We start from the raw sequence: 14934 nt of genomic DNA, 5'->3' as shown, positions 1-14934 counted from the left end.
TTAAGTTACTTCGACATCATCTGATGCTGCCAACTTCATCTAAATTTAATTCTCCCCTCGATTTTAATCTCTTTTAATGAAAGACTCAAATCCTACATATTCATCAAATCAGGGGAAGGAGAGACACAGTGGATATTGAACTGAAGAAAGAAACCAAGAGGGGATACGGACAAAGGGGATGCTAATACTCTATGGAAAAAAGAAAAAGAAAATCTTGACAATTACCACTAATTGTAGTCATTATTGCTGCCATTCTCTGCATCAATATTGTGATTCATATCGGGGGCATCAGGGCCTGCCACTGCCATCGCAATTATTTTTCTAATGGCTGTTATTACTCATCACCGTGGCAACCAAGCTTGGCCGCCATTGTTTTAAACGGTGTTAATTGTAGTAGTGCGGTAGTGTATCCTGGCTAAGTACGCGCAGCACCCCTGTGGGATTAGTGACCCGTCAGTACCACGAGAGAAAGAGGCCTTCAAGTGACAGCGACTCCGGAGAAAGGAAAGCGGTCAGAAGTTTTCATTTGGGAAGTAGCCAGAAAGAAAACTACTCAGCTGTCCATTTATACAGCCACTTCTCCTGACAGCTGCCACCCCTCTCAAAGGAAATTAGCTGCAGTGGCATCACAGTAAAGTGCAAAGAAAAAGCAACAAAGAAAGATAAAGAATTGTTAACTGCCGTCGTGAGTGGGATGACTGGCATCCGCTATCGCCTGCTGAGAGATGCCACCCAGAAACACCTGCTGGCTGCTGGGGGATGATCAATCTGGGCGAAGAGAACGGCGGCATGGGGAGACGGTGCAGGGGTGGGTGGTGGCTCTAACCAGGAAATGATAGCGGGGAGTTAGGAAGTGATGGTTCGGATATAATAATGCAGCTGGCGGGGGCTGGACGAAATATACGAGATGACGCATATTCTTCCTAGTCCCGCTCATAACACAGCTGGGTACAGCACTTTAGCTTGACTGTAGGTTTTATAGGCCGCCATTCATATCAAGGCCATGAGTTTGTGCCTCTGATCACCCGCACAACACAGTACAGAGAGGGAGCGAGAGGGAGGGGGAGGGAGGGAATCAACCTCTGTGACAGAGGTATTAATCTGGGGCCCATTAAAATCTGTGCCCATAATAAAATACTCCACAAGCGTTGAATTATATTAAGAGAGAATGCTGAGAGCAATCAATACCATGGTAGTGCACTGACAGCTATGATCAAAGGATAAATAAAACAGGAGAGGGAACAAAAACAATCACTTCTCTCTCCAGCCAAGTGGGGGCAGTATTTCATAGCACTCAATTGATGCCTCTCATCATTTGAAATGCCTCCACACACTCCACACCCCACCCTGGTGTCAGGCCCTGGAAAAAGAAGCCTTTATTTACTATGGCAATAGAGATCCAAGAAGGGCCATCATTTCAAAATACATAAACAAATAAATAAATAATGGGCGTGCAAATTCATAGGACAAGGCTGTTCAGGGGCCCGTCCTAATGGTCCCGCAATGGGGTTGAGTTATAAGCGGCGGGAGACGGAGGGATATGGAGGGACAGAGGGAGGGGATGAAGGGAGGTGTGCAGAGTTAAAAGAGGTGGATTTGGGAGGCAGCCAGGTGGACTGCTGGCTAACCCTCGGTCACGGTAAATTCTAGAAAGTGCCTCAGTGGTGCAGGGTTAGCGGTCTGAATTACCGCCTTGCTGCGCCCTCCCTCCTCCCTCTTTCTCTCTCCCACTCCCTCACCCCTTATTTCTCTCCCACCACGTCTCAGAGTGAAGAGAGGAAAAGACGGAATAAAAAGACAAGTCACATAAGAGAGGAGCTGTCTCCATTTGCCCCAAACAAGCCCCCATGTATCCTTGAAGCGGTGCCGTCACCGTCTCCCTATTCATTATCTCTCATTATCTTTCAGTTGGAAGTGGGCCAAGAGCTTGTGTTTTCTTCGCATGCTGGCCACGGATTTACAAGAGAATCGATGCAGGAGACTACAATGCACAACCCCTTATGTTATTACTGTTTTAATTAAAACAATAACAGGAGCTCATAGTTTGCACTCTTCTGGGGTCATCCACTGGCAACTCCTCCATCTCTTCCCCATCTGGATGTACATTTTTCCCATGATCCCCTGAGTCCGCAAGACAAGCCGGTTTCCATGGTATGTATGCAAATGAAGTTTGCGATGTTTATGTGAGCGCATGCATGCGTGTGTGTGTGTGTGTGTGTGTGTGTGTGTGTGTGTGTGTGTGTGCGCACTAACACTTGCTCCAGGTTAATCACAGAGTTTTGCAGTATACTGACTCTATGAAATAGCTGACTTTGAGGTTCTTCTCCTCCATACCTCTCTCTGCAAGCCCACAACTCTCCCCCATTCCCCCCCATTCTTTTCCCAGTCTAAAATTATCACTCCATCTCTCTCAGGGAGCCGGAGCTCTGCCAATCAAATCCAGTGCAAAGAAAAAATGCTCCCTCTATAAATAATACATAATCCTTTACAAATCTTGCGCTCGTCTCTCTCATTACCTTCGTTCTGTCACTTTCTCCTGTCCTCCTTTTCTCCCCTCTCCTCTGCTTAGCCTTCCTTCTCATTTTTTGAGCATACCCCCCCACCCCCAACCCCCACCCGACTCAATACACCTCCCTCGATTCCACTTAGTCCAAAACTCATAATTCCCTCCACCCACTGCCTTCATGTCTAATCTCATTCTCACCATCTCCCTTTTTTCTCTTTTTATTTAAACCCGCAGTCTCTCCATCCCTCTCCACCCCACCTTCTGCCCGATCTAATCCTTGATTCCTCCTCCTTTCATCAGTCCCCTCTCTTTCTTCCTGTCCTCTCCCCCCTTCTTTCCACCCCTTATCTTTTATTGCATCGTTCATCATGCATCTTCCTCATCAGAGCTGTCCTAAAGATCCCTCTCTCCTCTCTTCTCCTCTCAGAGGCCTCAGGAGAATTGTTACAACTCTGTAGCTCGCCATCTCTTCACTCCTGTCCCTCCTTCTTTTTCTTTCTTGGTGTAGTTTTTTTTACCCCCTTTGCAACAGTTTCCTTCCAAGCCGCAATACGCTTTCATTCCCCTTGCAATCTCTGTTTCATTCTTCCTCTTTTTGTGACTCAGTGGGAATCTTTTCCTGCCTCTCTGCTGGTTCTATCTCCCCACTCTCCTTCGCTAAATGTGATTTGTTCTGCAGCTCAAGTCTGCAGCATAATCACGCTGTTTTTATAGTGTGCTGGGAGAGCAGAAGAGAGGGAGCAAAGGAAAGACAGGGAGAAAAGTGAGAGGGGTGAATGAGAAAAGAGGACAAAACAAATGAGTGGACTGGAGGACTCATTTTTGCCTCCCTCTTTCATCTTCTCCTCTACTTTTGCTTCTTTTAATTGCCTGTCATATAGCTCAACCCACTTTACACTTTCTATCCCTCTCTTTCTCTCTCTCTCTCTTTCTGCCTGCCTGTCTTCCTTAATCTCTCTCTCTTTCCCTCTCTCTTTCTCTCTATTTGGCAGGAACTTCAGACCTCCTCTCATCCAACTCTCTCTCCATCGCCCACTGATACACCGCGAGCACTGCACTGCTAATCAGCAAAATCAGCATAAAATTGTCTCTTTTCACTCCTGACCTCGCATTAGAAACATTAACTTTCATTTATTTACATATTTCACACACATTTCTAACACTCTGACTTTGCTCCCCAGTCACGCCGTTTCAAACCTCGGCATTGAATTCTGTTGTCTTCCTGCAGCTCTCATGCACCTCCTCCCCTTCGCTCTGCGCTCTTGCATCTCTCGTTTTGACCTTCGCATCTTTATGTCTCTCCAGCCCTTCGGTGTATTTCAATCACCTCGTCCCTCTCTTGCCCCATCCCCTCTTCTCTCCCGCTGCATTGCATCTCCCTGAGCGCTCTTCTCTCATCTTGTCCACCCATCCCATTACTCTTTCTGCTCTTATTCACCTCTTCTTACCCTTCACAAACCACCATCTTCTTCTCTCTTCCCTTACTCGTCTCTTTCCACTCGTTCTCTGACAGCCAAAGCTGGTTAGCTCTATCTACTGTGCAACATTTTATGGCCCGGGTCCGTCACAGCCTTAACAACCCTGCAACAATGGCCACCACACACACCCCAACAGCGGCTTAAAGGAAATTTACAGGGCTATTACGCGACGGCTACCACACTGGAGATTCACCACGGCCAAAAGCACTGGTCTTAACACCCCTTCAAAATCCACCACATGGCAGCCTTCCCTTTGGCGTGTGTGTGTGTTTTGTGTATTTGAGATGCTCATGAATGTGTATGCCGCAAAGAGGAAATGCTCTATACAACCCTGTGCATGCATGTAAAAGTGATAGCGTGTGTGTGTGTGTGCCCTTTTGTGAAATGGTGTCAAATGTGTATGAGAGACTATATATGTGTGTGCACATTCAAGGCCCAACACAAAACTGCCCTACTGGCATGAATTACATAACCATACTGACTGCCAAGACACAAACTCATTCTTTCTCTGTATCCCTCACTCCCCTAGTGTCACCCCCACCCAGCGTCCCCCACAACATCCGACAAAACACAATGTCCTTCTGTTGATCTAATATGCAAAAGAAAAAAGAAAAAAAAAACAGAAAAAAAAACACACACTATTGAATTGAGATTTAGGCTGGCACAGAGGAGAAGACACTGTGCGCAGTGGTACTACGCTTGTTTACCAATGAGCAGCGGGGAAAGAACATCTTCCTGTATTAAATACATAATAATAATGACAGGCAGTATTAATAGCAACCAGCAGCGCCGCCAGTGATCCTACTCCACTCTGCGCTGCTTTTCCCACCATCTCTGCCTAATGTTCACTCAACCGTATGACTCCTTGGTTTCAGCTCTCAACCTCATGCAGCTCTTTTTTAAACCAAGTTCCATGTTTATTTCTATTTTGCACTGAGTTAATTTTATATTATATTTCATTTATTTTTCTAGAATGTTTAATTTATACCTATATTAAGGTGAAAAAGAAGCGGCTTTTCAATTATTCTTCTGTATGTTCTGGAAATATATAGGGAGCTGACAATAAAAATCTTTGAAATCTTGAATGTTTCATCTCGGTACCCCTCCCCTCCATCTCGGTCTCTTTTGCACACATAGTCTGCATTGTTCTTTCTCTTGCTCTCTCTTTTCCTCTCTCCATCCCTCTCTCTCTCACATGAAGAACAAGGGTCTATCTGGTCCAGCCCCTTTTTCCCTTTTGCCATGTCTCTCACTCTCAACATATATTGGTCTCTTGCACTGCACTTTTACCCCCCATTCTCTTTCTATTCAACAAGCTCTCTATTTGACTCGCTATATCTCAACCACTCTGGGGTCCAACTTTCTTTTATTAGGTTCTTCAGAGGAAAAGCTGAGAAAAAGGCCTCAGCTAGTTTCTGTCTCTATTTTCATTTGTGACTCTTTCCCTTTAAGTCCTTTAGTTCAAGCCTCTCCTCTCTTTCTCTGCCTGCTTTCTCATTCCCCGGTCCTCTCACCTCCTGGGCATACACTCCTGTCTTCAAATTCTCTCTTCTCTCAATCTTAATTACCTATTCTAAGTTAATTACCAGCATTTTGAACAATTCATCTTAAGTGCTCATTTAATGATTCCATCATAAGGTTTTCTTCTTTTGGTCAATTGCTTGGTGCTGTGCCGGATCTCTTTCTGTATCGGTTTACACCAATTAGTATCATATTCACAATTGTGTTCTTTTTTTTGTATAATAGAAGCATCCCATTACAACATTTAGAGACATATCTGCGGGGAGTTGAAATTGAAAGAGAGAGAGCTTGTACTTAATTGCCACATCTCGGCTATAATACGAAATGAGTCTGTATACATGAACATTATGCTCCTTGTTTCCCTCACTTATTTGATGTGTAATGACACCTGAGCTTCCCTCTAGAATCGATACTGCACGTCTCATTTAATTTTTATGTGTGTGTGCGTGCATGTGAGTGTTCAAGCGTGCATGACTTACGAGTGATGCAGAGCAGGACCAGGACCAGGCTGCGCAGGGCCAGAGAGAAGGGGGCAGGGAGGAGGCGGCAGAGGACAGAGCTCCGGACAGGCCTCATTGTGAATTGAGAGGCTGCGTGTGTATGTGTAGCGTTTATGTGGAAGTGTGTGTGTGTGTGTGTGGATGTGCACGTTTGATCAATGGGTCCTCTGTGACCCTGCCTGCACTGCTACAGACAAACTGGTTCAAACACACACACACACACACACACACACTGATTTGTTCCCTGCAATGCTGCAGGCACGTGCACACACTAACTGCCCAGCTTTTCTTCAGTGCAATCAGACAGAAGTTGTTGTTTGAGGACAACACTTCAAGAAAGGACTCTTTTGCACTGAACTGTATCACAACACATGCGAAGAAAACTGCTTCAGCTGCAAAAGAATAATATAGAATTAAATTGTAGCCAGGGCCTGAACGCAATACACAGAAGTCTGGCCAGACCTAGCGATTTAGACACTCCATCACAATGCACACAGAAATGAGCTTAGAGCTACAAAATGTTCCACTGTTGACTTTAGTGCCATGCGCTGCTTAGAAATAACTTACAACATGCAGTGTCTTAAATCCATGCAGTGCAGAAGCTTTGCTCTTACAAAGCAGTACAGGGGCTCAGTCCCATCTAAGCAAAGTGACAACAAAGCAAACACGGAGAGGGTGGCTATTTTCTACCACAGCACTCTGAGCCTCCTAAGACCAGAGCCCATGACCTCAGATCAATAAGCCAGAAAAACCAATACTCCAGTGTGACCAGAGCAGACCTGCAATACTTCACACTTCACCAGCAAGAGTAGACAACAACCGTAACCGTAACTATGCAGCTAACCTAACAACTGCATGTACTGGTCATCATTTCCACACTGCAGTATCAAACTCAGAGCTAAACTGGGTCTGAGCATCAGGTGCCTGAACAATCATCCACACAACAAACCACAACAACAAATAGACTGCTTCTCTGCTGCAGGTCAAACCGCACCGCTCAAGGAAAATAACAGAAAAGATCAATACTACTATATTTCAATCAGATACACACCGGGAAACTGTCTCACTAGGCAAGTGAAGTTATCTGCACTGATGTTGACTGAATGCCAACTTTTGAAACAATGCTACCTACATTACCATGCCCCCCGAGGACCAAGAGGAATCTGGGGCAACAATGTTCATTCAAACAGATTTTACCCTAATGAGTCGAATGAGGTTTTCAGCATTTCTGATCCAATGAGATCAGCAGGAGGAAGTCAATGTTCCTGTGAGCTATAGCTGAACTGAGCAGGCCTCTGGAGAGAAGGAGACACCATCTCACTACAGCTCATCTGGAGATAGCTAAGGTTAAATAAAATCTATTGAGCTCAAGTGCCTCTCTATAAAGGCAGAGACTGGAGGTGCCTGCTCAGTGTAGAATAACCAACCGGAAAACGGGGTTGAGCAAACTGCAGTAATACGCTTTAGTTTCTGATATTGGTCTGGTGTTTTACTCCAGGGACTGGCACATTATTCTCACAAGGTGTCTATCATTATTCGCTTGAACGCCAGAGCTCTTTTGATACGCTATCATGTATACACTGCAGCGTAAACGGACAGTGATTTTACATGGTAATTTCAGACTCCTCAGAATAATCACAGGCTATCAGACAGTATAATCGCGCAGCATCGACCTGCCTAACTCTTCCTTTCCAACATGCTCCACTGGGTGCAGTCAGCGCCTGGGTGCACTCCAGACACACGCTCGCTCACACACACTGATCTGAGAAACTGCTGTGTTTAAAGTCCGGACGGAGTTCCTGCAGACTGTCGGAGCCCTAATGCGTCATCCGCCTCAGACAGTGTGTAGCTCTGGTGTGTTTGCATGTGTAAGTACGCGTGTTTTATGTGCTCATGTATATGTGTTTGCGGTGTAGAGACAAAGCGTGATGATGAGCTGCACCGCACACCTCACTGAACACTATCTGATGGAATAAAGTGCGGGTGTCATCCTCAGATTACTCCACACTGCCCCGCTCTCTCACTCGCCGTGCCACTGCAAACACAATGAACTCTAACGGTGACGGCCCTGACACTTCTGGCAAAGCCGAAAGCGGATCATCACCAATCTTCCCCCCACGGCTCTGACTTCTCCCGTCAACTGGCTGACGCTGAGAAAATTACTCTGTGTTGGTGTAAACCAGCAGCTCGGGTCTGGCAGTTCTGAGGCCTGGCAGCAGACGGATGGAAAACAAAGCGCATTTACTTGTTCAAACTGATCTCCTCAAATTGTGTTTGAAAAAAAAAAAGTTGATCCATTCTGCCCTCCTTCCCTCTCCTCTTCCTTCAGTCCTCCAGTCAGTGTGTAGCAGTCACTTAGTTCCCACGAATGTGTACTTCACTTCCCTCCTGTTGGTCTATGAAAATGTCTGTAATCCCAATGCGGTATCACTGTTGATCACATCCATCTGTCTTTCCGTTCTCTGTCTTGCACTTGTTTATATAACCCTGGCCTCCCTCCCCTTGCTTAGAATGTGTGTGTGTCTGTGTGTGTGTTTGTGTGTGTATGTCAGTGTGGGATCAGTGTCTGCATACTCTGCATACTATTTTGTGAAGGTTAGAGACATGTGTGTGTGGATGGAAGCAGCGACAATGGTTGCCTTTCAGGTCAACAAACAGTGGCGGTGTGTGTGTCTGAATGTGCTTGACTGTCCAGTGTTGACCGAAGCAGAGTGTACATTTGGCTTTCTCTTTGGCCCTTTCACCATCTACTACCCATTAATTTATCCATGCAGGCTGCACACAGAGGCATCACAGTGCCTCTTTATGTTAAATGGCGGTTTTTATGGCTGCAGGGATGCGCACGGCTGTCTGCTGACAAGAAATGTGTACGATGTTTGTATGAGGCATTTGTAATTCGAAAGGGATGTGGGTGAGGCAGAAATAAACGTGACCATGACAGTGTTATAAGTTATGCTGATGTGAACATGGCTCAGTAAAAGGTATCTGCTCCATATCTTTATACTGATGAAACAGAAATCATCGCTAACAGCTACTCCAACCTGTCAGTACGTTTTGCATCAACATGTACATAATGCAATTCCTTTGTTCATGCCCATTGCCGCTTGTACTATCATTACTGCTATTGGCAATAAAACTGGCAAAACAAATCCAACGGCGGGAGCTAACTACTGGAGACTGTGCATCTATGACTTTCATTGTCCTGTAAAATGTGAAAGGCAACACAGTCTTGCTATTGCAATAGCACCTTTTCTTGTTCTTAATCTTCTTGTAATTAACTGATCATGTAGAGTGTCAGCTCTAATATGCCACAGGCTGTGTTTACAAACATCCATATGCATTACATGTAAGTAACATGCTGGTCTCTATTATCAAGCCAAATAAAGTCAAATTTATTTATGAAGTGCTTTTAACAAAACAGGGTCATCGCAGAGTGCTTTATAGGGAAACAAAGGACATAATTACAGACGAAAAGGACACACTACAAACCGCTGCCTGACTGGTGAGAAAGTGTGTGTATTTGTGTGTCTGCAAAGTCCCTGTGTGGGCAACCCCCTCATGGGTGTATTTGTTTTTGTCGCAGTGTGTGCGGAAGGAAGGGAGGTAATAGCAAATTGTGTACCCTATCCCCCAATCCTCTTTTTTTCCCTCCCTCTCTCTCATCGAAATCAAATTTTTAATGGGCTTCATTGGTGCCACCGTGGAATAAGTGTTGCCAAAGCACTTAAGGGGCTTAAGTCAGCGGCGTGCTGAAAATATTAAGCACTCAAACAGCCTTACAAGGATCCCTGGCTGTTTAAGTATGCAGAGGAGGTCGTGCCAGCATTTAATACCAATTGTATTAAAGCGCTGCAACAACGGAGAAGAACAGAAATATAGATATATACAGTATGTACCGCACCGGGGAATAGATGGAGAGATAAAGGCTGGCGGGAATAATGGAAAGAGCCAGAGGAGGCATGAGGTGGGAGACAAGGAAGACTGGAGGGACCAAAACAGTGGTGGTGTGGGGGCACTAGGTAGGAAAGAGTGAAAGGATTGTGAAAGAAGGTGGCAAGACAGTTAAAGAAAGGTAAAGAAGCAGAGTACAGAAAATGAAAATTAAAAAAAAAAAAAAGGCAAATAATGGCAACGAAGATAGATGTGAGGGAATCGGGCCAAGGTGTGGGAGGTAAGGGTTGATGGGATAGCTGTGAACCAGCAGCAGAAGGCTAATGCAGAGATTCTATCGGGAGGCTTATCCAAGATTAAATTTCTTTTTGTCCTTAAGGCGCTTCTTGGTTAAGCGGAAGTGTCGAATTTATTTCTTATGTCTCCCTTGAGGTTGTGCAGGAGAGTGGGTTGGGAGCATGTGTGAGTGTGCGTGCGTGAGCGTGTGGTGGGTTACATGTACTGTATATGCGCCTGTGTAGGTGTGAATCTTGAGGGTTTATTAGCAGGCAAAGTGTGAAGGAGGGCATGTGTTCCTGAAAGGTAAAGATAAATCAAATGTATACCTCCCCAAGGGTGTTTCAGCAACAAAGAGGATCCAAGTATTAGAGTATTTACATTAATGTAGGCTATGAACTCATACATATAGATATTCATGAATATAGATTGTGTATATAAGTGCAATCCAAATAGCATTTTCGAGTTTTCTTTTCTCTTCTTTTTTTTTTTAGAAAGTTTGTTTCACGGAGCTGCCACAAAGTCCCAGAGCACTAGAAAGTCAGAGGAAAGTATTATCTGAACTGTCCTGATTGAGTAATCTCCTCTGGGATTCTCTCCAGTGTAAACAAAACACACAATACTATTTGCAAAACCGATGAGCTCAATCCCTTATACGCTATCTTTAACTTCTTCAAGGAGAGCATTAGAAACACCAAATTAAAATCTTTTTTTTTTCTGTTTTATGTAAAAACAACTGTTTTGACCCAGGTCTGAATACATTCACATCAGGGTTGGTGTGCTCAGCTCAGCCCCCCCGCCACACACCCACCCACCCCCGGGCCCTCTGCTCTCCCACTTCTCTCGTTTTTCTGATTTCTTGTTTGTCTGGCTGACTTGGTGTTAATAGCTAGCCTAGAGCCATGCACTAGCTAATCCAACTTGGTTTGCTCTGAACTCTCTAATTAGAAAAGTCACTGCTTCTCGATCTATGGACACTATCAGTGACTGCAGTTTCTGGAGGCGCGGCTCAGTCTACTTCCTGCTCACCACATGCTGCTGGGCAAAGGGATCAATAGGGCCCAATCATTTGGGTACATTTCGAGTGACACCACCCGGCTTTCTTCACACAACTAAGGATTACAAAGTTTTGATTTTCTTTGTTTTTCACAGTCTGCTGATGGTGTAGCCTGGCAAATAAATAAAAGTCAATATGGCTCACATCATGACTGACTAACAAGAATACAAAACAGATATTAGCATTTGAATCGCCGACTGTTTGAAATGACATGGTTTGGATTGGAATGCACATACAGGGTGTGTGCGTGTGTATTTTTTTTCGTCTCACCTTTCTTTGTGTATCTAGAGTAAACACAGACATTTAAGTCAGTTTCTGGCAGACAACAGGCTTGGCACTGGTTTTACAGAGTGGAAAGAAGGACATTAAGGCACTGTGGAATCCATTGTAGACATCCTATTATTAGTCTCATCCCATTATCCATTTACCGTGCATCAACCGCACATTAGGAGGGACAATTTCATCTTATTCTCCCCAAACTTGGCAAAGAACCTAGCATGCATTTTAGAAGAAAACACTCTCGAGTGACAGACAGACAGAACTGAAGATGGAGAATGATAGAGATGGCTTGTTCTCGTGTAAGTAAAGTAGCTATGTGAAGCTCACTGCTCCAGTAACAATGATCTCCTGTTGTTTAATTCTCTGTGATGAATTCACTTAATCAGATAGAGGAGTTATTTAACAAACCCAGGACTACAAACCTCTCTCACATGCACATGCTTTCATCCTGAAGACTAGCAGAAGTGTTCCTGTCTTGGGGCCATACATGAATGTGAGCCAGATTTGCAATTTTTGCTCCTCGACAAATTCTGGGGAATCTCGCTCTTTAATGCCACAACAGACAAAAGATAGACGATTATCAAACAAAAAAAATTAAAAATAAAAATGCCTGGAAATGAAACTAAATAGCGCAAGCTTCTTGTTACCAAAGCATTGAAACCCACAGTGATAGTGTGCAACACTGTGCATAAATTGAAAAGACTGCATGAACACACCTGCTCAACTTTCACTGTCATAGCATGTTTTGTTCTCCCTGCTATAGAGTCCCTATGGTATGTCAAGTCAAATCTAGTCAAACTTTATTCATAAATCACTTTTTTTCTCTTTTAGTCTTTATTTAGAAAGGTAGGCTATAGAGTCCCAGTGAGATCCAAGGGAGACCTGGCCAAGAGGGCATCCACATGGTGACAGACTAACAACATTAAAGAATTGCTCACAAAACACTTGAAGACAGACAGGGTAGACTACTGTACAATGATTTCACCAGAACTTTAAATTCATTCAATGTTTGTTTGTTTATTAGATCCCCATTAGCTGCTGTACAAGACAGCAGCTATTCTTCCTGGAGTCAAAACATCTTACAAACACTTGTACCAAGGGCTTGACGCATTAGCTGCCAGAAACCTAAATGCTTTCTTGCCCAGTTCAGTTCGTACATTTGGAACTACAAATTGCAGAGTAACCAAAGATTGGAGATTGTGACAAAGACAAATAGGAGGGAGTGATACCCAGAATGGTTCTGTAAATAAACACATACCAATGACTGAGGCGATGTCCAGTTAACTTTAGAATAGAGTATACAATGGTGAGTAAGGAGACTACAGTTGGTAATGAATCTCACTGCACCATGGTACACATCTAGCATGCAAAGACAATGAGCAGAAGCATCCATATATACAGCACATCTCCATAGTAATAACAGGCAAAAGTTGTTTCCACCCAGTTTTGTTTCACATTAGGTGAAAAGCAAGACTTGTTTCTAGTAAAATCCTAATAAAACTTTTTTTTTTTAACAGCATACTGAATATGTGTGGTTATCAATTAAAAAGCCTAGATATTAGAAAGATATATAGCCAACTTAATTTGTTAATCATTTCTTGTTTTTTTATTCAGACAGTGCTGGTGTCAGTTTTTGAAGTGGCAAAGAACATACATTTTGTTTGATCGGCATTTAAAACAAGTTGCAGATGACAAAGTTGTTATTTTACTCTTTCAAATGCAAGTTGTACATACTGAAAGACCTCAGCAGGAGTGGGTGCTGTGCATTATATGACAGTGTCATCAGCATGGAAATGAAAAGTTCAGGTTTTAAATATTCTGACCAAGATTGTTTCTGTAAATGGTGAATAATAATGGGCCCCACACAGAACCTTGAGACATTTAAGACAACTGAAGTTTACCAAAGTGCTGTGCAGGTCAATAATGTGATGTAGGATACAAAAAAAGTGTTACATTTACATTGTGACTTCAGGCAAGTCAGACCAGATATAGTGGTGGGAAAAAGTCAATGGCAGCTTGAAGCATTAGATGCGATGCACTGAGTCACAAACTCTGCCTAACTATTAACCAAGATTTTCAGTAGCCCGAACCCATCAGGATAGCATCTAATCGGGACCGAAATGCAAGTGGAAAAAGTTGTATGTAATGTATGACCACAGCCTCAGAAGAGACCTCAGTTCTCGCTTGTGTGAATAACATCTCTACCACTTGCAGCTAGGGAAGATACAGGTAGCTGCAGGTTTTCTAATTTGGTCAAATAAAGAGAACTGCAGGGTACAACGTGTTAAAGTATATAAGCCAGCATGGTGTAACACTTTTGAATGCAGACATGGCCCTTTATTGTGCCATTTGCCCTTGCTGTTTTTATACACACATTAATAGAGTAGCCTACACACTCATCTCGGGAATCGGTTTCAATATGAGAAGATATTACAGACATATTTTGTGTATAACCATGAAAGGCCTCCTCCATTGGGATGCAAAGGGAGCATGGAGCTCAGTCATCCCTTATTCAGTAAGATAAATGCAAACAATGTTACCTGCCAAGTTCGGAACGTACTGTCTGAGCTTCCTAACGAGTGTTTCCGTGTATGCTGTGAGCCACATGCTACACAGCTACCTGCTGGGAGTAACACTCATTATCCATGTGGCATCGTACCTCCTAGTGACAGGCTACGACTCCCTGCTCACTGTTTTCCCTGCTGCTGTGCATGTGTCAGTCTTTCTTCTTTTCTGTTCCTGGTGTATGTGCTAACATTTGCATGTTGCGTGTGTGGAATTCTTCTTTGTTCCCTGATGTGCGTACCCCCTGACAGATAGGTTGTCACTGTGCCTATGTGTGCGTGCTCCAGTTCATTATCTCGCTCTGTACTTTCCAGGTATGTGCGTGTGATGTGTTATTGATGTGAATATCAACCTGTCAAGGCCGCAGCTTATGATGTTTCATTCTTGTGCTCTCTCCGCAGGAGGACAGTTTGCATATATTGGTGCGGATGTGTGTAGCTGGAAGTGAGGTCTGGACCAGGTTATGTGCTGTCGTTTGGCATACTGTGGGTGATTAAAATTGCACATTTATGTGCCACCTCGCCGGGGGGGTTCATCGGCAACCAACTTGCCCCCATTCCGCCAATTCACAACTGCCTAACAAAGGGATAATTTCTCCCTCGCATGATATAATCTTTCCTTTCACCCATTGCCTCAATGGAACCCTTTATGGCTTTTTATCACATCTCTCCTTCTCTCCCTCCCTCCATCTCCTTCTGTCTTTCTCCCTCTGTCTCTTGCTATAGCGACCCCTCCCTGCTCGCCTGTCTCTCTCCCTCGCTCCATTGCTGTTTTCCACTCCTTTTCTTGGTCCTCTCTTCTTTCACTCTGACCTTACAGAGGGTCTCTGCACTGAAGTCACTCTTGTTACCCTTTCTCTCT

General features: G+C 44.1%; 1 protein-coding gene across 6 annotated transcripts in view; it reads right to left on the bottom strand.

The window, feature by feature from the left end:
• cadm4 (cell adhesion molecule 4) overlaps window positions 1-14934 on the bottom strand; it is a 150962-nt gene that overhangs the window by 35642 nt on the left and 100386 nt on the right. For 4 of the 6 annotated variants that reach the window (XM_083989421.1, XM_083989424.1, XM_083989423.1 and 1 more), the window contains exon 1: window positions 5985-6963. The exons of 1 other annotated variant lie outside the window; for it this stretch is intronic. In XM_083989421.1, the coding sequence (XP_083845547.1) occupies window positions 5985-6081 (97 nt within the window). In that variant the 5' untranslated portion in view covers window positions 6082-6963. Of the gene's footprint in view, window positions 1-5984; window positions 6964-8250; window positions 8443-14934 lie in introns of those variants that run through there. One more of the 6 variants, XM_083989426.1, reaches the window with a different exon arrangement.

The sequence above is a fragment of the Trachurus trachurus genome (genome assembly GCF_905171665.1).
Source record: "Trachurus trachurus genome assembly, chromosome: 16".
In the NCBI taxonomy this organism is placed as follows: domain Eukaryota; kingdom Metazoa; phylum Chordata; class Actinopteri; order Carangiformes; family Carangidae; genus Trachurus; species Trachurus trachurus.
The sequence above is the reverse complement of the archived record's forward strand: the minus strand, read 5'-3'. Positions and strand labels throughout refer to the sequence as shown.